Raw genomic sequence first — 27,750 nt, 5'->3', positions numbered from 1 at the left:
AGGGGCCTACTAATCAATCCATAATGCTAAATAAATTTTTGATAATACCTGGTCAATCTCAGAAATCCCCTTAACTTCACTGTCATGGGTCTAGGCCATTCCACCATTGTTGTCACCTTCTTCGGGTCAATCCTCACCCCTTCCCCCGAGATTATATGTCCCAAATACTCTACTTCTTTCTCAACAAAAGTACATTTAGAAAACTTGGTATGCAATTGATGAGATTTAAGGACCTCAAAAGTGGTACGAAGGTGAGATAGATGTTAAGAATTAGGGCTATAAATAAGGATGTCATAAAAAAAAAGAAAAAAAGCAAGGGTGAACTTCCTCAAGTAGGGTTGGAAAATTTGGTTCATTAATGTTTGAAAAGTAGTTGGAGCATTGGTTAATCCGAAAGGCATGATAGTGAACTGATATAGCCCTTGGTGGGTTCTAAAGGTTGTTTTAGGAATATCAGATGGCTTCATACGAATTTGGTAGTAACCGGACCTAAGATCCAGCTTAGAGAAAATTTTGGCACCAAATAGTTCATCAAGTAGGTCCTCTATTAAGGGTATGGGAAATTTGTTTTTGATAGTGTTAAAATTGAGTTGCCGATAATCAATGCAAAATCTCCATGTTCCATCTTTCTTTTTGACAAGAAGGACTGGAGATGCATAGGGACTTTGGCTAGGTTGAATTATGGATGTGCTTAACATATATTTAACTTGTTTTTCAACCTTTGATTTCTCAATAGGAGAATATCTATAGGCTCTAATGTTAACAGGGAATGAATTTTGCTTAAGATGAATGGAATGGTCTAGGGGTCGTTAGGGTGGCAAAGAATTGTCTCATCAAACAAGTCCTTAAACTCTATCAAAAGTAAGTGCAAGTCTTCTGAGAGTTGTACCTTATTTGAGAGCTGGGACTCAGTAGATTTAGCTGTAGGTTGCTGCTCCTCCTTCAAGTTGTCATCCTCTTCTATTCCCACAGTTTGTATGGAATACAATTGTGCTTTTTGGCCACCCTTTCTCAACATCATTTTATGTAGCTTCTTTTCCCCAATCATCTTGCACTCCCCTTTCTGAAGGCTACCCAACATGGTTAGCCTTTTGCCCTCAATTTCCACCTTAACCTCCAGCTTGTTAAAATCAAAAGTCAAAGGGCCAACAGTCCTCATCTAATCCACCCCGAGGACAATATCACATCCACCCAATTCAAGAACCCTGAGATCTGCCATGAACTCCTGCTTCTGCATCACCCGCTTAAATCCTATACATTTGTAATGGCTGTACATTCTGCTCCCATTTGCTATCGTCACTAGTAGGGGAGTGGTTGTTGTCAACGAACACTTAAGGCTGGTAGCAGTAGCTTTGCTAAGGAAGCTATGGGCGCTTCCACTATCAATCAACACCATCAACCTCTTTTTTCCCATATGACCCTTCACCTTAATGATCTATCCCATAGGACTCCCTTTTAACACGTGGAAGGATATTTCCCCTCCTTCCTCGCCTTGAAATTCCTCTTGGATGACATCTTCCTCTACCACCACTTATTCTTCTTCCTTCTCCTCATCCGATCCCTCCATATTCATCAATTGTCTCTTACATTGGTGCTCGGGGCTATATTTATCCCCACATTTGTAACAAAGGCCTAATTGTCTCCTTTGCTCCATAAGAGGGTTCTTAGTACCATTGCTAATGCACGGTACCTTGGTTGCTACTGCTTTTAGACCCTATAGGCATGGGCCTATGGTTCCTTTCTACTTGCTGTCCAACCACCAAACTCGGCCTGTATGGGATCTTGTGTTTCTTGAAAATGGTCTTCAATGTCAATTCTTGTAACCGTGCTTTTTCAGCTGCCTACCTCACAAATGTGGGCATCATCATCTTCACCATTGATCGCAACTCCTCCCTCAAACCACTTATAAAATTGGACACCAGGTACTGCTCCATTAATCCCAGTTGTACAGTACACACAATTGACCTCAACTCCTCAAATTTCGCATGGTATTCCACCACTGACCCTTCTTGTTTTACTTTGCTAAACTCCTCAATCACATCTGTCATGCTCCTTTCTCCAAACTATTCACACAACCCTTCTAGAAATTCTACCCAATTCCCACCATTTCCCTCATCTTGGATCCACCCTTGAAACCAAGAATAGGCTATATTGTTTAAGTAGGCTGCAACCAAGTTAACTTTCTATTCCTCTGGCACCTTATAGAATTGAAAAAATATTTCGCACCTCCTAATCCACCATCTTTGTTTCATCCCATCAAACATGGGAATTTCCAATCTTGGCATAGGGGGGTGATTACTAGAGAAGGAATGGGAATTTCTAACCTACACTTCTTGTTCCATCGGAAATTCCTCCGTCGCAAGAACTCCCCGAGTTCTTGGTATATTGCCCTGGGGTGGTAGAATTGGATCGAAACTCTGCCTTGAAGGGAAATCTGGCAATAGCCAGAACTGGGGCAATGAGGACAGGATGCCAAACACACTATTTAGTCCCTGCCCATACTACTCCATGGACTCCTTGTATTGCTCCAAAATCTCTCGGTTCTTTTTTGTATCCCCCCGCATTATTTCCCTAATAACTGCCATGACTTCCTGGGTTGGAACCATCACCTCTTGAGTTTGGGACATCCCAAACTCCATAGCTTCCATCCTCACTTCCAATTGCTTCATTTTGGTGCCCTCCGCCATTCGTCCTTATCGCAATTCACCACTTCTGTCACTACACTTCTCCGATCACACCGGCATGGCCTTCGCCAACCAACTCCGACGCCTACCCTTCACTGAGATACTAATTGCCAATCACCCCACAGCCGGTTCATCTGGCTCTGATACCACAAATGTCAAATCCCGAGAATTGGGCTTGGACAAATATGGAATTTTGGTCATAGAACAGAATAGTAAGGGGAAGAGAGAGACGAGAGAGAGAGAGAAACAAAAGAATACTTATCCTATTCGATGCCTTTCCCCCACCACCTTCGGTTACATATATAGCCTCCCTTTTAAAAGAAGAGGTTAGGCTGTTTTATCAACTCAACTCCCTAACTGTTTACAAACCAACTGCCAACCCCCTTAACAACTAGCAGCTAATTAATTGATACAGTTGTGATTTATTGACAATTCCCTTCTTACCCCCGGGATCGTGACAGGTCTTACCGTCCAAATGGTACAAGAAATTCATATTCTGAAGTTTCCCATTCGAGGGCTGAGCTAGAGGGGTGTTAAAGGGTGGTGCAGCAGGACTAGTGACCATCTGTGAGGAATCCAGTATCTCTGTTCTATGAGGGGTGGATGAGGGCCTAATCTGATTGAAGTCGACGACAATGAAGGCTCGAACAAAGAGAAAAAAAGGGACCAACAATAAAAAATGAAGGCTGACAAGTTAAATCACCAGCAATGAAGGCTGGTAGTTCAACAATGAAGAATAGCTGATTTCTCCGACTAACAGAGGACCCCAGAAAATGTGGGCTCTAATACCATGTTAATGGAATAATCTTCTATATATCATCATTCATATACAGCTTTCTGGTATGCTTATACAAAGGACTGCTTTCTAGGGAACAGACTCAGATCCTAAATCAAAGGAATTAGATCCTAAATAAAAGGGCTCTGGAAATCAGATCCCAAATCACCGGAAAAAAATTAGGAAAGTATCAATTACATATTTACATTTATACTGAGAGAAATTAGGGATTTCTAACAGTGTTGCTATTTTAAGCGCTATTTACTGAATCAATCCTTCCTATAGTGTTCCATATATTAATAATATATCTTATATCTATGTTGTAGCAGGTTCCTGCTCTGAAGCTAATAAGCTAATCCCATAAACATTCTTGCTTCATTGTCTAGCAGGCCATCTTCAAGCTTGTCAAGCTCTCTACCCCCTTATAGTAGTTCCAACTGTTGTCTCTCTTACCATAGCTATGCTTTTGTTTAGGGAGTTGTAATAGCCTGTCACGCATGGAGCTGGTCAGATAGCATTTTTATTTTTCTTTTTGCCTTAATGTAATTCCCTCCAACTGAGCAGTAGGCCATAGTAGGAGCAGTAGGTTGTTAGAATATTCGGTACATGATTAGGAGAGGGCCCCACTGTCAGGGAATGACCTCCCAATCGCCTTTATATAGTACCCTGTTATGCAGTGTAACGGTATGTAAAAAGGCAATCAGAATATTCATTTCCAATCTTCTCTCTCTCTCTCTCTCTCTCTCTCTCGCCTGCTTCGCTATCTCGTCTATTCTCCCTCACACTCCCTTCTTCAACCTAGCAATCCTCTTGGAATTGCAATAAACCCTAATATCCTTCAGCGGGTTGTGACACATTGGTATCAGAGCACTGTTCTGGTCGAGTGGGCGAGCAGGTCTTGTAATGGCCGAGGGAACGCGTATGAAGAATTTCGAAACACAGCTGCAGCAAACCGGGGTGATGGTGGCGGAATGCCAAAGCAAGATGGAGCAAATGGAGTTGGGAACGACTCGAAATCAGGAGGCTATTCTTGCACTAGATCGTCGGATGGAGAGTGCCATGGATGGAATGGAAAGGAGGTTGACGAGTCCATTACACGGGTTCGAGAGGAGCTAGCTGCATAAATGCAGCAATACATAGCCATGTTAGGCCGACAACAGCCGATTAGGCTAGCGCCTAAATTTCCACCGAGAGAAGGGATGGATCCTGCCCCCCAAAGGGATAGAGCTGAACGAGAGCTGGAAATACATGAGGAGGAGCTTAACCAGGGTGGCCGAGAAGAAGGAATACTGGGGAGGGGGCTAGTAGTCCCAGCGAACCATCATCTACAAGGATACCCTCTCCCTAAGATGGACATCCCAGTGTTCGAAGGGGTTAATCCACGATGGTGGATAAGGAAGTGTGAAAGGCTGTTTGAGTGGCATAACATTCCGGAGCTACAGAAGGTGTCTCTAGCGGCAGCCTACTTCAACGAAGAGGTTGACGCGTGGTATCAAGGAGTCATACGGCTGAGGGGAAATCAGACATGGGGAGAGTTTACAAAGGCTTTATGTGGAAGGTTTGGAGAAAGAAGTATGACCGACATTGTGGAAGAATTCAACAAGCTTAAACAGTCAGGGAGTGTAGAGGTATACCAAAAACGCTTCGAGGAGCTGAGGTCCTACATGATCCAATACAACCCCTACCTCACCGAAACCTATTTTGTATCAAGTTACTTAAGTGGCCTCAACGAGGAATTAAGGCCAATGGTTAAGGTGCTTAGGCCATAGACAGTAGCTCAAGCATCGGAAGATGCTCGATTATAGGAGTTAGCAGTAGAAGCATTGCTTAAGAGGCAAAGGCAGCAAATAAGGGGCATGGTGGCCGGGACCCAAAGTGGGACAGGAAGGAATTTTAACCGGGAAGTAGGTAAGTGGAACGATGGGGCAAGAGGAGTTGTGGGACAGGGCGTAGCACCCCCTGGAGATCCGTTGAGGGAGCAAAGAAGACTGGCAGGACTATGCTTCCGGTGCGGGGACAAGTACCACCCGGGGCAACCTTGCAAAAGGCAGATTTTGCTGTTAGAAGGGGATGAAAGAGGTGACCAGGAGGTGGAGGAAGGAATAGCTGAGGATGACGGGGGCGTGGAAGACAATGGAGAAATATCCATTCATGCCCTGAAAGGGGTGGCCAATAACAAAATTATCAAAGTGGGAGGCCAGGCCAAGGGAAGCACCCTAATGATCCTAATCGACAGTGGGAGTACCCACAGTTTTATTGATGAGCACACGGCGAGAAGGCTAAATTGCCAACTGATAGGGACGCCAGCCCAAGCGTAACGGTGGCCAATGGATAGAAGGTGTTGAGTACCTCGGCCTGCAATGGTTTTTCGTGGGAAATGCAAGGGGAGAAGTTCGTAACTGATTTAAGGTTACTGCAGTTGGGAGGCTGCGATATGGTCTTGGGGGTGGACTGGATGAAAGGAGTAAGCCCAATTAGCTTTGATTTTAACCGCATGGAAGTATCCTTTGAGAAGGAGGGTAAGAGAATGGCCATCAAGAGCGAGAAAGAAGCTGGGGTGTGCAAGCTGATGTCCGAGAAGGTTTTGAAGAGAGTCATGAAGGGGAAGTGGGTTCAATGGGCACAACTCTTCTCAATAGTGGCTGCAGAGGATACGTCCGAGGAACTAGGAGGGCTGGGGAAGTATTACTTAACCATCAGCAACCGGGAGGAGTCCCCTGATTAGGTAACACATTTGGCCTTACTTAATGAATTGTTGGTGAAGTATGCAGACCTATTTGTAGAACCCAGATCCCTACCCCCTAATCGACTGTTTAACCACTCTATCAACCTCAAACCCAACACCGAACCAGTTAATATCCGAGCCTACCAATACCCTCCTATCCAGAAGAATGAGATCGAGAGGATGGTTAGGGACATGCTACAACAATCCATTATCAAACCAAGCCAAAGCCCCTTTGCTTCCCCTGTTTTATTAGTGAAAAAGAAGGATGGGACATGGAGGTTTTGTGTAGATTACCGCCACTTGAACTCCATCACAATCAAGGATAAATTTCCCATTCCTTTAGTAGAATACCTGCTAGACGAACTCCATAATGCCAAGTTCTTTTCCAAGCTTGATTTGCGCTCGGGTTATCATCAAATTAGGATGAAACCCGAGGATACTCCTAAGACTGCATTCAAAACACACCATGGCCACTTTGAATTTCTGGTAATGCCATTTGGGCTTACCAACGCCCCAGCCACCTTTCAATCCCTCATGAATTGCATCTTCGAAGACCACTTGCGGAAATTCATCTTAGTTTTCTTTGATGACATCCTTATCTATAGCCCCACCTTCGAACAACACCTAGTGCACTTGCAAACCACCCTAGACATTCTGCGGAACCACCAATTATCCATCAAGAAATCCAAATGTGAGTTTGGTCAGGAGCAGGTGGAGTATTTGGGGCACATAATCGCTGAAGGAAAGGTGAGCACTAATCCTAGGAAGATCGAAGCTATGGTGGCATGGCCGAGACCCACAACCATGAGGGCCCTAAGGGGATTTCTTGGGTTAACAGGGTATTACAGGCGGTTTGTTAAGAATTATGGGGTCATCAGCCGACCATTGACGGAGCTACTTAAGAAGGGAGAATTTCATTGGGGTCCCAAGGCAGAAGTGGCATTCGACGAAGTAAAGGAAGAAATGAGTAGGGTGCCAGAGTTGAAGCTACCAGATTTTGAGAAGCCTTTCACCCTGGAGACCGATGCATGTGGCACTGGCATTGGGGCAGTGCTGGCACAAGAGGGGAGACCAATTGCCTTCTTAAGCCAAGTGTTAGGTCCCCGGCATTCTGGGTTAAGCATCTATGAGAAAGAGTTCTTGGCAGTCCTCATGGCTGTGGATCGATGGAGGCATTACTTGAAAGGGGGGCGGTTCATCATCAAAACAAACCATGAAAGTCTGAAATATCTTCTGCAGCAAAGACTTCAAACGCAGCTACAGCGCAAGGGAATGGCCAAGCTCATGGGACTAGATTATACGATACAATATCGAAAAGGGAAAAAAAACATAGCTGTTGATGCCCTATCTCGATGCCACGAAGAGGGAAACCTTGCAGCAGTCACAATAGTGACTCCACAGTGGTATGAGGAAGTAGTCAACAGCTATGGAAACGATCCCAGGATCACTGCCTTGCTAGAGGAACTTACGGTGAAGCAAGGGGAGGTGGAGGGATATACCCTGAAAGGGGGAATGTTGAGGTATCAGGGATGAATAGTGATCGGAAACCAGCCTGAGCTAAAAAGGAAGATCATGCAGGCCTTGCATGAGTCACCTTTGGGAGGCCATTTCGGCGAACAGAACACGTATGTAAGAGTTAAAGGATATTCTATTGGCCAAGAATGAAGACTGAGGTAAAGGAGTTCGTGAGGAGTTGTGATGTTTGCAAAAGGTGCAAAATGGAGCGGGTACCTTACCCTGGACTGCTGCAACCCCTCTCCATTCCGGATCAGGCTTGGTCCAGTGTGTCGATGGATTTCGTGGATGGTTTACCTAGATCAGAGGGAAAAGACAGTATCCTGGTGGTAGTGGATAGGTTCACGAAATTCGCCCACTTCATCGGGTTAGCCCATCCTTACACAGCTCAGGAGGTGGCAAGAGCCTTCTTGGACCGTGTAATTCAGCTACATGGGGTCCCTCATAATATAGTCTCCGATAGGGATAGCATGTTCACTAGCCTCTTTTGGCAGGAACTGATGAAGTCTCTGGGAACGAATCTACGGCTGTCCACGGCCTACCACCCCCAAATGGATGGCGAAACCGAGAGGGTAAATCAGAGCCTCGAAACTTATCTAAGGTGCGTATGCCTATTACGACCTAAGGAATGGCACAGGTGGTTGTCCCTGGCGTAGTGGTGGTATAACACCACCCGACACTCAGCTATTAGGACCACCCCCTTCGAAGCTCTATTCGGGTACAAAGCCCCCTTGCTACCCGCAATAGGAGGAGGATCAGACGCAGCCACAATAGAAGAATACTTACAACAAAAGAGAGAAGTGACACGGCAAATAAAGCAAGAGCTGGCCTTCGCTCAGCACCGTATGAAGCAGTACGCGGACAGGAGGAGGACGGAAATGGAGTTTGAGGTCGGGGATGAAGTGTACCTAAGGTTGAAACTGCCGCACCTGCGATCACTGACACGCGGGAAAGCTACTAAGCTCAGCCCCAAGTATTTCGAACCCTTCCCTATAACTAACAAGATAGGGAAGGTGGCGTATCGACTGCAATTATCGGCCGACACACACATCCATCCCGTATTTTACGTTTCGCTATTGAAGAAGTCAATTGGGGGTCAGCCGGCAAATGCCACGCTACCACCCCTACCTAAGGAAAGTGAGCAGGCGGTAGAACCAGAAGCCATACTCGGAAGACGAGTGATTCAGCAAGGAGGAGTGCCCTTAATCCAAGTCTTGGTCAAATGGCAGGGAAGCACTCAGGAAGGAAACACTTGGGAATATCTACCTAAATTGCTTCAGAAATTCCCTTGCGCGGTTAGCCTAATCAATCTTCCTCGAGGACAAGGAAGCACTCAAGAGGGGAGCATTGTCACTCATGGAGCTGGTCGGATAGCATTTTTATTTTTCTTTTTGCCTTAATGTAATTCTCTCCAGCTGAGCAGTAGGCCATAGCAGGAGCAGTAGGTTGTTAGAATATTCGGTACATGATTAGGAGAGGGCCCCACTGTCAGGGAATGACCTCCCAATCGCCTTTATATAGTACCATGTTATGCAGTGTAACGGTATGTAAAAAGGCAATCAGAATATTCATTTCCAGTCTTCTCTCTCTCTCTCTCTCGCCTGCTTCGCTATCTCGTCTATTCTCCCTCACACTCCCTTCTTCAACCTAGCAATCCTCTCGGAATTGCAGTAAACCCTGCTATCCTTTAGCGGGTTGTGACATAGCCTAGGATCCTGCTTTGCTTGTTTTTTGTTTATCTAGTATGTTGTACTTATACTTCCATTTTTATTAGATAAAGTTCTTTCCTGATTGCCAAGAAAAGAGTATCCTTATGACCTGACCTTATGACTATTCTTGTTCATACTTACCCTATCATTGTTCATTGTTTGTTCCTCGTCTTCCATTACAGAAATCATTCCCAACAGTTGTAGCTTAGAGGGTCATAGCTTAGAAGGATGACAAAGGATGTATACATACTGTAGTTATACACTCCAAGTAGTTCAAGAGGTTAACCTTTTCTATTCAAATCATATGTTAATTCTATGTCTTTGTTCTTTATATAATTTTCTTAAATACATCTCTATCTTTTCTTTCAGAATGAGCTTGCCAGAATATTTTTTAAAGATGGTAGGCCTCTTGATTTGGAAGGTATGTAAGACTATTCCACAATATTTGATCCTGAAATGACAATTGATATTGTGATTACCACTTCATGCATGGCATCACGCTTTCTTTTCTCCTACTTTGGCTTTCAAGCTATGTCCTAAATATGAAATTTGTGTAGGTTGGATTCTAACAATCATATAGAACAACAATAACAAAAGAATCACAAGCCTTAGTTTGGGTGGGGTCAGCTGCATAAATTCTAGACCTCCAACCATTTATATATGTGTTCTTATCCTCTGTAAGGTCATCATATCTTATGTATCATTTAAGGGTTCCCCACTAAGTTTTCTTTAGTCTTTCTCTCCCTCATTTGCCACAAAGTTTTTCTATTTCATCAATTCACCTCACAGCTACATCCATTAACCTTCTTCTTGCATATTCAAACCATTTCAATGTCTCATGCATGTTATCTGTAGTAGGTGCCACTCGAAATTTATTATATATAATCCTATTCCTTATTTTGTCCTTTTCTTTTTAGGAGGCGTTTGTTAAAATGAGCAAAATAAGAGGTATCAAGATAAGGTTGGAATGCATTCCGAATCAAGATATGGAATGATCAAGATAAGACTAGAAAGCATTCCAAGATTTCTATCAGAGTGTTTGTTAAATTTTTTGGAATCCACTAATAATTGTATTTTTTCTTTTTATGTGTTTGTTAATACATATGATAAGTACCAAGATAAGAGTTTTTTTACCAAAATATCCCTATTATTAAATTTATGATTAAAATACTATTTTATGATTAATATAAATTGTCAAAAAAATAAAAATAATTTTTATTTTCTAAATTCATGTTCAAAAATAAATTTAAAAAGTAGAAATAATTATTATTAGAATTACAATAATTCCACCTAGATAATTAAAAATGGCCAAAACATATTTTCATAATAGATAATAAAATATAAATTAAATTAAATAATTTAAAAATTGGTGAAAAGAATTATATTTTTTAATAAAATATATATATATAGAGAGAGAAATTTAAATTTTAAAAATCAATGAAATGAATAATGTCATTTAAATTTTAAAAATTGTCAAAACATATAACAATTTAAAAATGTATTAAATAATATTAATTATAAGACTTAAATAAATAAGTTTTTTTAATAAATTTAAATATTTAAAATGCATTAAATGGCATTAACTATCCTACAAGGGATATATAAGTAATTAAGTCTTATCTTAAAAGAACCAGATAAATTTATCAGAGGGGGGAGGTCGAATAAATTTATTTTGAAAGGGGGAGATAAGAGGTCACGTGAGACTTTTCCGGAAATGGTTAATTAAATTTAACAAACACGTTGGAAAGACCAAACATTCAAAATGCTTCCCGTATCTGACATTTTCTTCCTCTTATCTTGATTAACAAACACCCCCTTAATACATATCCATCGTAACATCTTCATATCAATTATGCTTATGTTTTTCACATGTTGATATTTAACTGTCCAATAAGCCATACAACAGAGATGGTTTTATAGTTGTCTTCTAAAACTTTTCTTAAGCTTTAAGGGATTTTACGATTGCATAAAATGCTGGAAGCACTTCACAACTTTGACCATTCTTCCTTAATGCTGAGTAACATCCTCCATAATCTACCCTTTTTTCTTTTGTGCTTGTGTGTGTGTGAAGCAATTGATCCAAGATATCGGAATTGATCTTTTCTTGGGATAACATTTGGATTCTATATATCTAGTTTTTTTGACTATTTACCATATAAAATTTGGATTCTAGTGTGTTTCTCCATAATTCAAGTTTATTATTTCATGCCTTCTTTTGTCTCATCTATGAAGACTATTATCTGCAAAGAACATACTCCAACACGCTTCTCTTGAATGTACTTTGTGAATTTTATCCATCATAAGAGCAAAGAGATAAGATTTCAATTCACAAATATTTGATGTAATCCAACTGCTCCTCTTTTTGTCAAGATATACTCTTCAGGTTTTCTTCGTTACATTCCATCACCAAAGTCTCTTTTAGGTTTGAAGCTTTTCCCTTCTATTCTCCTAGAACTATTACTGTCATGTTTCAAATAGCAGTACCATCTCAATCTATATTTGGTTGGCTCTCCTTCTATAGTTCAATCTCTTTAGCCATACATTTTTTCCTTGAAAATAGCTTATTTGTTACCTTTTAAATCCTACCACTTTGATTCTTGGGTTTCATTTTGTATTATTCTTCCTCCATTTTTTGATATGGACATTAAGGACTGTAAGCCTATGTTGAGTGGTTAGGCATTCTGTTAGTATAACTTGGCAATTTTTACAACATAAGCAATCCTTTTGTCTCATAAGAAAGTTGTGTATTTGGGTAGTTGAAGCCATTTTTCAATATGACCGATTGCTTTTGCTACTATAGAAGAATAATCATGATAGATCCTCTTTTACTATGAAATTGAATTGGATGGTTAAAGTGGAGAATTGCATCTAGGCATTGATGCAATCGTAAAATTTTGTTAAAGCTACAAAGAAAGTTTTATGAAATGACTTAAGACCAGTTTTGTTTTATGGCATGAAATGCCGGCAGTTAAGTACCGCTATATGTAAAATATGAGCGTAACTAGGACAGAGATTATTGAGAGTAACAAAGATGTCATATTGAGTGTCGACCATACAAGAAAAGATATAACTACACATGAGATTATTTGTAATAAGTTGGAAGAGGCATCTATTAAAGATAAGATGCACGAGATGTGATTAAGATGTCTTGGACAGTAAGAAGAAGATTAATGGAGGCACTTGTGCTGAGAGTGGATGAATGGAAGAAGTTTGTACCAAAAAAGGGAGAGGCAACTCAAAGAAAATTTCAGACATCTACCAAGAAAAACTCTCTATAGGCCAGTGATCATCACTGGAAATATAAGAGAGAGAGAGAGAGAGAGAGAGAGCTGAAATTTGGTTCTCTAATATTCCAAAAGAGAAAATACAGAAGAGTTTATTGGAGATAGAAGAGTTAGTTTCTGGAGGGAATTCTGTAACCATCTCTAGAACTATCTCCAATTTCAAGCTAACATCCAACTAACACACACCCAAGCCAAATAACATATTCTGTAGTTGGTACAACAAACAACAACCAGTAACTATTGATTTAACATCCAATAATTGCCAACATAGAAACAATCATGCAATAGCAAACTGCCACATGCCCCCATTCTCTTGCTGCCACTTGTTAGGAGCTAAGTATTTCTTCTATAATTTGCATCATGTGACCATGAATAGAGATGATTGGAGAGCTAGAGTTCATTTGGCTGATCCCACCAAGTGGATTAAGTCTTGTGAGGATGATAAAAAAATTTCAGTCTCTTTTGTTTAATCTTAATGTTAAAATATCTGGTGTTATTTGATTGATGGGCTGCTGGACTGGGCCGTGTGTGCTGATTGTGATGGGGCTACTCGTTGCTGTTAATTTATCTTTTTGATTTATCTTGCTGCTGTATTTTATCTTCTTAGTTTATTTTATCTTTTTAGGTAGTGTTTGATTAGATTTGTTTGTATTTAAGTTTGTTGTAACCTAGTCCTACAAAGTAGGAATATAATCTCTAAAATCTAGGAGAATTGTATCTCTTGTATAAATATTTTTGCTCATATCAATAAAATAATATGGGAATGCCGCTTCCCTTTCTCCTTTTTATGCATGGTATCAGAGTCTCGTTAATAGGCTGGTACAGTAAACCCCAGTGCCTTTATTGCACTATCGTTTCAATCTGTTCAAGTGCCTTCATTGCACCATCACTATTGAAGTCAGAACATCATTGTCCAACCACCGCCTACCAGCACTACCACCACTATTGGGTTCGCCTCATTCGATCGGCCGACCATCAGAGACCCACCGCCGCCCACGTGCCGCCTTTAGTTTGTCTTCGACCCCACGCGCTGACGCGTGAAGGCGCGTTCGTTGACCTTTCACCTTCAGCTGCTCTAGATCGGTCCTCCGACGACTGTTTAGCCCACCCCTGGTGTCGAAATCCTTCGTGTTCGTGACGGCTGTGACTGTGACTGTGCTGCTATTGGTTTTTATTAAGGGTTGTGACTGTGACTGTGCTGCTGCTGGTTTCTATTAGTCCTTACCGTGTTAGATATTTCTGAGACTAATCCCTTAATGACAAAAAGTGGTATTTCATGTGATATGCCAATGGAGAATACTCTTACCAGTGACCTACCTGGAATACATCAGTCCTATAGGCTTGATGGGAGGAATTATTTGCAGTGGGCACAACTTGTGCAGATGTTTTTGAAAGGACGTAGGAAGATGGCTCACCTAACCGAGCCATCTCTAGATGCAAAGGATCCAGTGTTTTCGGCATGGGAAATTGAGGATTCAATGATTATGTCATGGCTTTGGAGTACAATGCAACCTGAGGTAAGTAAAAATTGCATGTTCCTATCTGCTGCTAAGGAGATTTGGGACACTGCCAAACATACTTTAAGATTCAAGATGCATCTGTAATCTTTGACCTTAGGGTGAAAATTAGTAGGTACAAAACATGGCTCTTTGACTGTTACTGAGTACTACAATAAGATAAATTGTTTTTGGTTGGAGTTGGATCATTACCAAGATATAAAAATGAAGTGTAGTGAAGATGCAGCCACTATAAATGCCATAGTTGAAAGGGATAGAGTAGTGGAATTCTTGGCAGGTTTAAATACAGATTTTGATCAAGTAAGGGTGCAAGTTTTAGGTAGAGAAAAACTTCCTTCTCTCAATGAAGTGTTCTCTATTGTGCGGAGTGAGGAGTATAGACGGATAGCTATGCTAAATGAAGTGGTAGCTGAAGGATCTGAAATGGTGACTAATAAAAGGGATGGTGCTTGGTCTAGGCAGCAGCAGGGCAGGATGGAGTTCAACCCTAGGGGATAAAACCAAGAGAATCTATGGTGCACTTTCTGCAAAAAGGCAAGGCATACTAGGGAGACCTGTTTCAAGCTACATGGAAAAGTAGCAGTTTTAAATAGGGTTGGAGGCATGAGAAACATATAGCCCAGAAATCCTGCTCAAACTCAAGCTTTTCACACAACTAAGGAGGAGGAACCGACCCTAGCAGAGGCAGATTCGAAATTACAGCAGATCAGCTGAATGCTGAGGAGATTAGCAAGCTCAAAACCTTCTTGAAGACCATCCAAGACAGCTCTTGTTCCATTGCTTAATCAGGTATCTGCTTTAACTCTTTGAATTCTAAATCTAAGACTGCCTCACAAACTATTAGGGATCAGTTATGGATCCTAGACTCTGGAGCCACCAATCATATGACCTTTGACATGAATGGCCTTAGCTCTTATACACCAGTGAACAAATCGGAGAATCTAACAGTAGCCAATGGAGAGGCTATCCCTATAGCTGGTCATGGTAATATGAACCTCAACCCTTCATTACCTATTTCCCATGTTCTTCATGTGCCCAATCTTTCTAACAATTTGATTTCTGTCCACCAATTAACCAAGGATCTGAATTGCTGTGTTGTGTTTTCACCTAACAAGTGTGAGTTTCAGGAACTGGATTCGGGGAAGAGGATTGGTGCGGCTGAGCTTTGGAATGGATTGTACTACCTAAAGACTACACATTCAGCTATTGAGGGGGAGCAACCTGCCTGTACCGCCTATTTTTTCCAGCCTACCCAGCCTGCATCTACCACTTCCAGCAATAATTTCCAGCCTGTTCAGTCTACTTCTACAACTTCCATTAATATTTTTTGACTTCAGCACTACCGTTTTGGACATCCTTCTATTACTGTAATGCAATCCATGTTTCCAGCTTTGTTTCAAAACCTAGATATATCTAGTCTTCATTGTGATGTGTGTGAATTTTCTAAACACCATAGGGGTGCGTTTGATTGCAAGGATGGAACTTGCATGGAAAGAAAATAAGTTTTAGGCAATTCAATTGCCTAGAAATTATTTGCATGGAAATTATCAATTGAGGGTGTTTGATTATAATTTTATTTTCTATTGAATTTCCTCCCCAAACCTGCCCCGTCTCCTCATTGCCTCCTCCCATCTCTCTCTTTCTCCCACCCCTCTCCCTCCCAAACCCAGTTCTCCTCCCTGCCTCCCCCCATCACTGCCATCGCCGGAGAATGGAGAGATCCAGCAGCACAGCCAGGCAAGCGCAAAGCGCTAACGAGAGCGGCGTCGTTATTCCCCCGGATCGAGACCTAGAGAATAAGAAGGCGCTAGAGGAAGGAGAGGAGGTCGATGAGGTGTTCGTCGAGCGGATTTTTGACTCCAAGGAGGTGCCGCCATGGAAGGACCAACTCACTTTCAGAGCCTTTGCGGTAAGCTTCGTGCTCGGGATTCTGTTTACCTTCATAGTGATGAAGCTTCGTGCTGCTGCCCATCTTTGCTGCCATCGCCGCCATCTTCGTTGCCCATCTCTCTCCCCCCCCCCCCCTCCCTCCCTCCCTCCCTCCCACCCAAACCCACTTCTTCTCCCTGCCTCCCCCCATCGTCGGTTGCAGAGCGGCCATCGCCGGCCACATTGCTTCTCATCCTTGTGACCGCCGACCTGGCTTCTCCTCCTCCTCGCAACCGCCGGCCACACTTCTCCTCTTCCTCGCGACAATCAGCTGCTCTTCTTTTCCTCTGCTAGATTGTGGGCTGATTTCCATTTCCATGGAAAATGGATTCCTCCCCCCCCCCCCCCCCCCCCCAAGAAAATCATTTCCAACAAAAGCTAGAAATTGGCATCACGTGACCAAAAACTAGAAATCAAGTTGCCTAGAAAAATTGGCTAATCAAACACTACAAAGAGTCTCTTATCCTGTGAGTAATACATTATCCTCCATTTCATTCAACTTGATTCATTCGGATGTATGGGGACCATCTAGAATTCCCAATGTTTTTGGGGCTAGGTGGTTTATTATTTTTATTGATGATTGTACAAGAATGACATATGTGTATCTCTTAAAGGATAAGGTAGCTATCAGCTCTATCTTGCCTACATTCTATAAGATGATATCTACTCAATTTGGCATCAAAATTAAAAAATTTCGAACTGATAATACAAGGGACTACTTTAATCATCACTTGCCTACTTTTTTCTATCAAGAAGGAATCATGCATGAGTCGTCATGTGTTGATACCCCACAACAAAATGAAGTAGTGGAAAGGAAAATGAGGCATTTACTCAATGTTACTAGGGCTCTTTTGCTTCATCATTTTGTTCCCAAGAATTTTTGGGGAGAAGCAGTGTTAACTGCTACCTACTTGATTAATTGTGTTCCTTCTACTCTCCTTAATCATCAAAGTCTGGTTCAATGTTTGTCCTCCTATTTTCCTGAAGTGGTGTTTCATACTCCCCCTCCTCTAAGAGTGTTTGGTTGTATTGCCTTCGTTCATGTGTCCAAACATCTTAGGGATAAGTTGGATCCTCGAGCTCTCAAATGTGTGTTCCTAGGTTACTCACCCACTCAAAAAAGCTATAAATGTTATCATCCAGCTACTAAGAAATTTTGTGTCCAAAGATGTTACATTTATTGAGAATCAATCATTTTTTCCTAAGTCTGGCAGTCAAGATAAACACACCCCTCATGGTGAACTAGTCTTGATCTACCAATTTTGGACACACCTCGTAAGCCTCAAATTCACGATCCATCTATTTTGTCCATAGATGATCAGAAGCAACAGGTTCCTCAAGACCAGCAACCTTCAACAATGATGCCCTCCTCTCCAGTTCAATTCAAGGGATCTTCTTATGTCTTCAAGAGACGGACACAACAACTCATTCCAAAGTCTCCAATGGCATCGACACCTTCTCCAAATCGAGGCATTGAGGTTACTTCTCCCTCACCTACTTCATTGCCTCTTACTAATGACTTGGACCTGCCTATTGCCCTTAGAAAAGGAATCTGAAGTTGCACTCAACATCCCTTGACAAACTACCTATCTTACCATTGTTTGTCCTCTAAACATAAGGGATTCCTAACCTCCTTGGATACTATTCCTATCCCTAAGACATTTAGTGAGGCTTTCAAAGATAAAAATTGGATTCAAGCAATGCAAGAGGAGATGCAAGCCTTGGAAAAGAATCACACGTGGGACATTGTTACTAGACTAAAGGGAGTCGAGGCTGTAGGTTGTCGATGGGTCTTTAACCTGAAATATAATGTAGATGGAACCCTAGAGAGATAAAACAAGGTTAGTTGCTAAAGGTTATACTCAGACTTATGGTATTGATTATCTTGAAATGTTTGCACCTGTGGCAAAGATGGCAACTGTGTGAATCCTATTGGCTCTAGCAACACACTATAGCTAGAAGTTACAACAATTTGATGTTAAGAATGTTTTCTTGCATGGAGATCTAGAAGAGGAGGTATTTATGGAGCCACCACCTGGATTTGATAATGGGTTTTCAAGAAAGGTATGCAAACTAAAGAAAGCCCTTTATGGGCTTAAACAATCATCGAGGGCATGGTTTGATCGTTTTTCTAAAGCTATGAGGCATATGGGCTATCGTTAGAGTAGGGGTGATCATACACTTTTCTTGAAGCAATCGAGTAGTGGAAGGGTGACAGCTCTTTTAGTATATGTTGATGACATCATAGTCAGTGGGGATGATCTTGATGAAAAGGCACAACTTAAAGAAAATTTGTCATGAGAATTTGAGATCAAGGATCTTGGGGTTTTAAAGTATTTTTTAGTGACAAATGAGCAAGGGTTCCCGCATTTGCTTGGACGGATGTGGGTAAAGAAGTTAGTCCAACATCAAAATCAAAATCAAAATCAAAACCAAAAACAAAATCAAAATCAAAACCAAAACCAAAAACAAAATCAAAATCAAAATCAAAATCAAATTCAAAGCCAAAAACAAAATCATAGATTAAGGATTGGGTCATTGAACATAGGAACATTAACAGGCAAAGTTATGGAAGTGGTAGATGTGATGATTAGGAGAAAGATTAATATTATGTGCCTTCAAGAGACGAGATGGGTAGGGAAAAAAGCAAAAACTTTGTCAGAAAATGGATATAAAATATGGTACACAGGAAATGATTGAGCAAAAAATGGAGTGGGGATCATTATGGATAAAAGCTTAGTAGATGAGGTAGTGGATGTAAAGAGAATAGGGGATAGGATTATTATGGTGAAGGTTATTCTAGGAAGAATGACTATGAATATCTTTAGTACATATGCACCACAGGCGGGGTTAGGTGAGGAGATAAAAGCAAAATTCTGGGAGGATCTAGAGGGACTCATACAAATGATACCAAGAGGAGAGAAAGTGATTATAGGAGGTGACTTAAATGGTCACGTGGGTAGAGACGGAAACGGCTATAGAGAGGTACATGAGGGTATGGATTCGGGGAAATTAATAATGAGGGTAAGTCTATTCTAGATTTTGCAATGGCATATGAGCTCATCATAACCAATACTAGGTTCAAAAAACGGGACGAACACTTAATCACATATAAAAATGTCACATCAAGCACCCAAATAGATTACTTCCTCATGAGACAAGAGGACCGGGAATGTTGTATGGATTGTAAGGTGATACCAGGAGAGTGTTTGACTACTCAACATAGACTTCTAGTACTTGACGTCCAAGTAAGAAATTGGAAGAGAAAAAATCACATAAAACAAAATCCAAGAATCAGGTGGTGGGATTTAAAAGGGGAGAAACAACTAATCTTCAAAGAAAAATTAAGGGGTAGAAGAGAATGGAATGGAGAAGGACAGACAAATCAAATGTGGAGAGAAATGGCTAATGCCCTGAGAAACATAGCAAAGGTAGTGCTTGGAGAGACAAATGGTAGAGCCCCTAACCTTAAGGAGTCTTGGTGGTGGAATGAAGAAGTGCAATTGAAAATTAAAAATAAGAAAAATTGCTATAAGGCTATATATCAGTGCAACAATGAAGAAAATCAAAAAAATTATAAAGAATCAAAAAATGTAGCAAAAAAAGCTGTTAGTGAAGTAACGTCAAAAGTATACGAGAATCTATATAAACGACTTGATACAAAAGATGGAGAAAGGGATATATATAAATTAGCTAAAGCAAGAGAAAGAAAAACAAGGGATTTAAATCAAGTGAAATGCATAAAAGATGAAAATCAAAATGTATTAGTGAATGAGGGAGCGATTAAGGAGAGATGGAATGAGTATTTCACAAAATTATTCAATGATGATGGCGACACAAGAGTTAGGTTGGGACATCTTAGTAACTCTGAAGGGAACGTGAGCTATACATTTTATCGACGCATAAGTCCAAATGAAATAAGGCAAGCATTAAAAAAGATGAAAAATCATAAGGCGGTGGGATCGGATAATATACCAATAGAAGCATGGAAATGCATGGGAGAAGAGGGTATCTCCTGGCTAACGAAATTATTTAACGCGATTCTTAAATCAAAAAAGATGCCAGATGAGTGGAGGAAGAGTACTTTGGTCCCTATATATAAGAACAAAGGAGATGTTCAAAACTGTGAAAATTACAGAGGAATTAAGTTAATGAGCCATACCATGAAACTCTGGGAGAGAGTAATAGAGCAGAGGCTCAGAAAAGAAACAGAGGTCTCAGAAAATCAGTTTGGTTTCATGCCCGGTAGGTCAACAATGGAAGCTATATACCCACTGAGGCGCCTAATGGAAAGGTATCGGGATCATCAGAAGGACCTACATATGGTATTTATAGATCTAGAAAAGGCCTATGATAGGGTCCCTAGAGAAGTATTATGGAGGGTTTTAGAGAAAAAATGAGTCCGAATAGCCTATATACAAGCCCTTAAGGACATGTATCATGGTGCAGAGACAAGGGTCAGAACATGCGGAGGGGATACTGAACCGTTTAAAATTACAATAGGATTGCATCAAGGTTCTGCACTAAGTCCATACTTATTTGCTTTAGTAATGGATGAACTCACTAAAGATATTCAGACAGATGTGCCATGGTGTATGCTATTTGCAGACGACATAGTGTTGGTGGATGAAACAAAAGAAGGAGTGAACACTAAGCTTGAGTTATGGAGAAACAATTTAGAATCTAAGGGATTTAAATTAAGCAGAAAGAAAACAGAATATATGGAATGTAAATTTAGTAAGAATGCAAGAGTGGAGGATGTTATAATAAAATTGGAAGACTAAATCTTACAAAGAAAAGACCATTTTCGATATTTGGGATCAGTGATTCAAAAAGATGGAGAAATTCACGAGGATGTCACACATAGAATTAAGGCAGGTTGGCTAAAATGGAGAAATGCATCGGGGGTGTTATGTGATGATAAAATCCCATTAAAATTGAAAGGAAAATTCTATAGGACAGCTATAAGACTAGTTTTGTTGTACGGCTCAGAATGTTGGGCAATCAAATACCAACATGAGCAAAAGACGAGTGTAGCGGAGATGAGGATGTTAAGATGGATGTGCGGCCATACAAGAAAAGATAAAATTAGAAATGAAGTTATTCGTAATAAGATAGGAGTAGTGCCAATAGAGGAGAAGATGAGAGAGACTAGACTAGGATGGTTTGGTCATGTGAGAAGGAGACCAAGAGACGCTCCTGTGAGGGGAGTTGATGAAATGGAATAATTAATCAAAAAAAGAGGTAGAGGCAGACCTAAGAAGACTTTGAGGGAGACATTAAAGTTTGATATGAAGTGTATGGATCTCAATGAAGATATGACAAAAGATAGAAATACATGGAAGTCTAGAATTCATGTAGCCGACCCCACATAGTGGGATAAAGGCTGGATATGTTGTTGTTGTTGTTGTTGTAAAGAAAGTATATTTTGGACCTATTACAAAAACAGGGTTATTTGATAGCAAAGGAGCAGGTACACCAGTGGATTTCAATAGCAAACTGATGGCTAGTTTTGATTGTCCACTAGTGGATAAAGGCAGATATCAGAGATTAGTTGGGAGGTTGATTTACTTATCTCATACTAGACTAGATATTGCATTTGTAATAAGTTTGGTTAGTCAATTTATGGATAATCCCACGGAAGAACATATGCAAGCTGTGAGAAGAATTTTATGTTATCTGAAGGCTACTCTTGGTAAGGAAATTTTGTTTAAATCAAGTGTTGAATTAGATGTTACTGATATATTGATGCAGACAATGGAGGATCTATGGTTGATAGACGTTCCACAACGGGTTATTGTGTTTCTTGGGGGAAACATAATGTCATGGAGGAGTAAGAAACAGGGAGTCGTGGCAAGATCTAGTGCTGAGGTTGAGTTCAGGGCACTAGCACTAGGTTTCTGTGAATTATTGTGGTTGAAGATTATTTTGGAAGACCTACGGATTTCTCATCATGAGCCGATCAAATTATGTTGTGATAATAAGTCAGCCATAAGTATAGCACATAACCCCGTGCAACATGATCGAACCAAACATGTGGAGATAGATCGACATTTTATCAAAGAAAAGCTAGAAAATGGGTTAATTTGCATTCCCTATGTACCATCTGAACAACAACTAGCTGATCTTTTGACAACGGGGTTGCCTATTAAGAGGTTTGAAGACTTGCTATGTAAGTTGGGAATGGCTGATATCCATTCACCAGCTTGAGAGGGAGTGATAAAATATCCGGTGTTATTTGATTGATGGGCTACTGGACCGGGCCGTGTGTGCTGATTGTGATGGGGCTGCTCATTGCTGTTAATTTATCTTGTTGTTGTATTTTATCTTCTTAGTTAGTTTATTTTATCTTCTTAGGTAGTGTTTGATTAGATTTGTTTGTATTTAAATTTGTTATTACCTAGTCCTACAAAGTAGAAATATAATCTCTAAAATTTGGGAGAATTGTATCTCTTGTATAAATATTTTTGCTCATATCAATAAAATAATATGGGAATACCGCTTCCCTTTCTCCTTTTTCTACACTTAAATCTTAAAATTAGTAACAAGAATAACAAATGCATACAATTGGGGTTTTCAACTTGGCACTTTCTCAAAGAGAAAATGAAGCTCAGATTTAGTGCGAGTGTCTGTACAACTTGTCACCACTGAGTTATATTTTCAAGTTGCATCTGCTAGGAGGATTACTGTACAAGTCTTTACTCGGGGCGATCTGTAATAGGTTTTCAACTGTGCTAGTAGCTCGTCATTGTGTCCACACTTCATATGGTATTGGAGTTCACAAATGGATGTCTTAATATACCTGTTAAACTTGTTCGTTGATGGGACAAGGCTGGATATAGCAGGTGTTTGATTCCTTTCCCTTACATTTGTGCATGAGCGTCTTGAGACTCAATTTATTCATATGAAAACAGTTCATGATTCAATGTTGGTCCTACCAATTCTAGATGCATTTCTGATTTAATTCATTCCATGCAGCTGCATTGAACCAAGTAAAAGCTTGTAAATTGATTATTTTCTTGTGTCGTTTTTCTGATTTACATATTTCTGCTCTTAGCAGATGTTGTTTCTATCTTTGCAACTTATAGTCCTATCTATTTGACCCTACAGGGCTTAAAAGTTGTATGCAAAGAGGATACTCCTACATACAAGGTGCAGAAGAATTACTTCATGATTTAAAACAAAACAACTATGAAATCCATGCATTCACAAATTATCCAATCTGGTAAAGATAGTTGCCAGTTCTAAAACAAAATAATTCAATGAACTGTTCATCACTATTTCTCATCAGGAAAATTTTACTTTGTAGGTATGAAATGATTGAGGAGAAGTTGAAACTATCAACCTATTTATCTTGGTCCTTTTGTTCATGCAACACTGGTAATGGTTTGACCTTGATAAAACTTCATTTGTGCATTGTTCAGTGCTCAAGCTAGTTCTGGAATGCTTGAACTACATAAATAATAAATGGCTAGTTTGATATTATATTCATTTTATGTCACTAGTATATCTTGTGCAGTGAGTCAATGTTGTCAGTCGAGGTGTTCTTAGCCTGCAGTAGTATATTAAGCTAGCATTAAGGGTGCAGTAACAGGTCCAATATGATGTCTGTGCTCATATACACATCTTTTGCATATCTTTTATCCTATGATGGTGCAGAAAGTTAACCATGTTTTCCATTCGACCACTTCTTTCTTCAGTCCTTGAATGTTAGAACAATCCACATAAACATCCTGCGACGTGTCATTATTGAATTTGAATGTCAAATTTTTGGTAGCCTCCTTTTGGGTCATTTCCTTCATTATTGTTGAGAATCCCACATCGCCTCCACAAGAGAGACCTGGGCTATATACAAGGAGGAGGATCCCTCCACCTGTTAAGCTGGCTTTTCAGGTTGGAGTTCTACCTCTAACTTCTCACACGGTATTAGAGCCGACCCTTGGCTGGGGGACTACCCTCGGTCGTGGTCATGGACCAGTACCCTACCCGATCACTTGGGCATGTATCAGTTACTGGAGAAGTTTCGGCGTGAGGGGGAGTATTGAGAATCCCACATCGCGTCCACAAGGGAGACCTGGGCTATATACAAGGAGGAGGATCTCTCCACCTGTTAAACTAGCTTTTCAAGTTGAAGTTCTATCTCTAACTTCTCACAATTATTAATATTGCAATGTACACTTGTTTTTAATAGATGTCAAAGCAGTCTTACTTTGACTCTTTGTGAATCCTGTCAGTGATAAATCCATGACTTAACCCAAGTGCATCATTGACTATGAGGTTGACTCCAGCCAACAATAGCATACTCTAATGTTGCAGCGGACCATGTAACTATTAATGAGGCAATTCTTAATAGTGATAAATCCAATGACCAACCCAGCCTTTTTTGAAAGGGATATGTATTTTTGTCAGCAAAAAATATTTTTTAAACATGTTGAACCATCTAGTAAGTACAAAACATTTTTTTTTTTCAAATACCATTTTCAGTTTTTTTTCAAAATTTTGAAAAATGACACAATGTTTATATTCTTTCATTTTAAACTTAAAACAAAAATGAAAACAAAACAACTTAAAATGTACACGTAAAAATTGACAACAATATCAAACAATAGGCCCTTAATAAGAACTTTCTGTGCAAACATACACATGAACGAGTGAAATCTTTCAATGCACTTGAGCGTTTCAACACTTTCAAAGCATGATCTTTCCTTTAAACTAGTCCTACACGAGTCACCCTTTGCCTATAGACAAGTCACAAGAGGCTCTCAGAGCCTAACTTAGTAGGCTATTACAATCCTTCAGGAGGCACACATGGCCTAAACAAGAGGCCCAAGGGGTCTTTCTGTGCATACTTTTCATGCCAAAACCACATTCTTTTCCATGCAGTAACACATGTGCATCTCATGCTTCAAAACTTGAGCACTTCATGACAAGAAAACAACAAAGCAACATATTTAGCCGAATTTCAGAGAGATGGATGCATTTTTTTTACGAAAAAATAAAGGAGAACTTCCAATCCAACTCTTTGTCACCCTCCCTTACTTGCACTCCAAAACACGCCAAAAGAACCTTACAAATGGTGCTCCAAGGCTGCCAGTTGCTCCCTGCTCTTGGCTTTCTATCTTCCCTTCTTTTTCTTCTCTTCTTCACTCACCCACAACTAATCAAAAGTTCTTCAATTGGCTGCTAGGGGAGGCCTTTATGAAGGTGAAAACTGAAGAAAGGTAGCTAGATGACATACTAAAAATCCAGCTGGTCATGCCCTTTCTTCCTCCTACTTTCAGCCATTTATGGTCCATGTCTTGGGTTCTTTTCAGCCCCCAATTCAAGATACAATTTCCCCCTTTTGACAGCCCTCGACTGCAGCAAGAGTGTTGCAATTTGGTTAGAAACAACCTCCCCTTGGTTGCCAAGAAACAAGCATGGTTTGATGACTATTCACTCACCATTTTTCATAGTTACTTTGTCAAAATTTAGAGCATTAAATTCTCCAAATTATTTTTTAAAATTTATGCCATCTTATAGCTATACTTATAAAAATATGTTTAGTTCATGAGAATGGCATTTCACTAAAAGTTGATTGGAGTTTTTGACCCCTAATCCAGCTGTGCCCCAAACTGAGAATACAGGTAGACCAAATTTGCAAATTTATTTCTCCTAACTTGTGACACCTGAAGAATCCACAATTGAGCCCGTAGTGATATTCCTGTCAACTATAAATATGTAAAATTTGGTAAATCTTAGCCAAGATTTGGTTGAGTAAAGGGAATCCCAAAATGACTGTTCTTAATCTGCGGACTGTTTTGGACAGCTTTCTGTATGGAACTTGGAACTGCGTACTGTATATAGTGTTAGAAACTAGCTTTCCAAGCATAACTTGTTCGCATTTTCTAGACTTGTGGATCACTACCAGATTTCATTTAAAGTGAGTGGTTCAAAATTTGTCACCAAACAGGGAACTTTCTAGATCAGCCCATGATATTCCATTCAAGCTATGCCTGAAAGCTTCAATTTGCATATCATTGTGCAGATTATCAAGTTTACTTTATGCCTGTAAAATTTCATGAGATAATTTCTTCTTTTGGCTGTTCCACTTGTTGAAATATTGAGAAGGACTCGTACTGTAAATTGTAAACAGGGCAGCTCGTTCACCCTATCTGGGGCTGGATGTTGGGCCCACAGGTCCATGTGCACTTCTCTGATTCCCCTAAGTGAGAACTTATAGTACAATTTTGTCCAGGCATAACTCGGAGGTATCAATGTCATTACTGATGAACTACAATAGGGCATATGTGACCAAGCATGATAATATTCTAAAAATTGGAATATTCATACATGCATTTTGGGGTATTTTGTTACATACTGTACTGTTGCTGCTGTCATCTTCAGCACCAATTTCCATTTTGCCACACTTTTCGAAATTGTTGCTCTTGAGTTGCAAGTAATACCACTGATTGAATACCATCAAACAACTATCCTAGGCCTATAGTGGCAATATTATGGCTGGTACAGAGACTGTAGAGGCCTTTAATGCCTATAAATTTAAATCCCACAGTGAAATCATAGCATAACCAAATAAAGACATGCCAAATCCCTTATGTCATCTTGGTCATTCATGGAACCTGGTTAATATACAATCATTACCTTCTTTCATAGTTTCATAAATTTTTATCGAATTTGGTAATAATTAGACTTGTATACACCTGTAAAGGAAGAAGAAGGAAAAGTGTCAACAATGAAGAGGCTGATCATGTCCTCATTCTTGGGCAAGATCAGATCAGCTTGATTGTTATCTTTGATTAACTTTCTTTCTAAACAAGAGTGTGTATCTTCTAGAAGATAGGCTGCTGTAACTTTCTATATTTTGTTGTATCCTAAGTTGTATAGGTTTCCAAATCTGAATTTGGAAACTTTCCTATTCTGTTTTTTAGAAACTTCCTAAGTTATTGCAGGAAGTCTTGTATATAATTTGATCTATCCCTTCAAAGGGAAATAAGATTGAAAGCCCTTTCACGGCTTTCTTGACACGGTATCAGAGCCATAGGAGTATAGTCACCATTCTTTGGGACTATTGTGGCCTTCATCAATCTTCTTCATAGGACAGTATGTCCAATACTTATAACCCTATGTCGGATTCGGCTGATTCCAACGATACAACAGAGATTCCGTTTGTCAAAACTAATAGTGGAGGCTCAGGGGGAGAATTGCAAAATCTTCAAGCAGCTTACTAGTTGAATGGTAAGAACTACTTGAAGTGGTCCCAACTGATCCATACGTTCCTAAAGGAAAAAGGGAAGCTAAGCCATCTTTTTGGAACTGGTCCTAAAGAGGGAGATCCCACGTTTGCAGCATGGGATGAGGAGGATTCCCTAGTGATGTCCTGGCTATAGAACTCCATGGTTTTAGAGATTAGCGATACCGTGATGTTCCTAACAACAACCAAGGATATTTGGGAGGTAGTGAAGCTTACCTACTCCAAGGTTCACGATGTTGCACAAATCTATGATATAAAGACTAAAGTGGCAGCCGCCAAGCAAGATATAAGGTCCATTACAGAATATGCAAACTTGTTGCAGACCCTATGGAAGGAATTGAACCATTACCAATGCCTTAAG

The 27,750-nt window shown here is 40.2% G+C and overlaps 1 protein-coding gene across 25 annotated transcripts in view; it reads left to right on the top strand.

Moving 5' to 3' along the window:
• The window catches only part of LOC127789328 (O-fucosyltransferase 1-like), a 128,683-nt gene that overhangs the window by 14,417 nt on the left and 86,516 nt on the right, over nucleotides 1-27,750 (top strand). For 5 of the 25 annotated variants that reach the window (XM_052318235.1, XM_052318246.1, XM_052318232.1 and 2 more), the window contains one exon: nucleotides 9,778-9,829. The exons of 5 other annotated variants lie outside the window; for them this stretch is intronic. In XM_052318235.1, coding sequence (XP_052174195.1) covers nucleotides 9,778-9,829 — 52 coding nt within the window. Of the gene's footprint in view, nucleotides 1-9,777; nucleotides 9,830-23,248; nucleotides 23,364-23,447; nucleotides 23,519-27,750 lie in introns of those variants that run through there. 15 more of the 25 variants (XM_052318234.1, XM_052318245.1, XM_052318231.1 and 12 more) reach the window with 10 other exon arrangements.

This window comes from Diospyros lotus, chromosome 13 (genome assembly GCF_014633365.1).
Source record: "Diospyros lotus cultivar Yz01 chromosome 13, ASM1463336v1, whole genome shotgun sequence".
Lineage (NCBI taxonomy): Eukaryota > Viridiplantae > Streptophyta > Magnoliopsida > Ericales > Ebenaceae > Diospyros > Diospyros lotus.
Note: the sequence above shows the minus strand (reverse complement) of the source record. Positions and strands in the feature narration are given on the sequence as shown.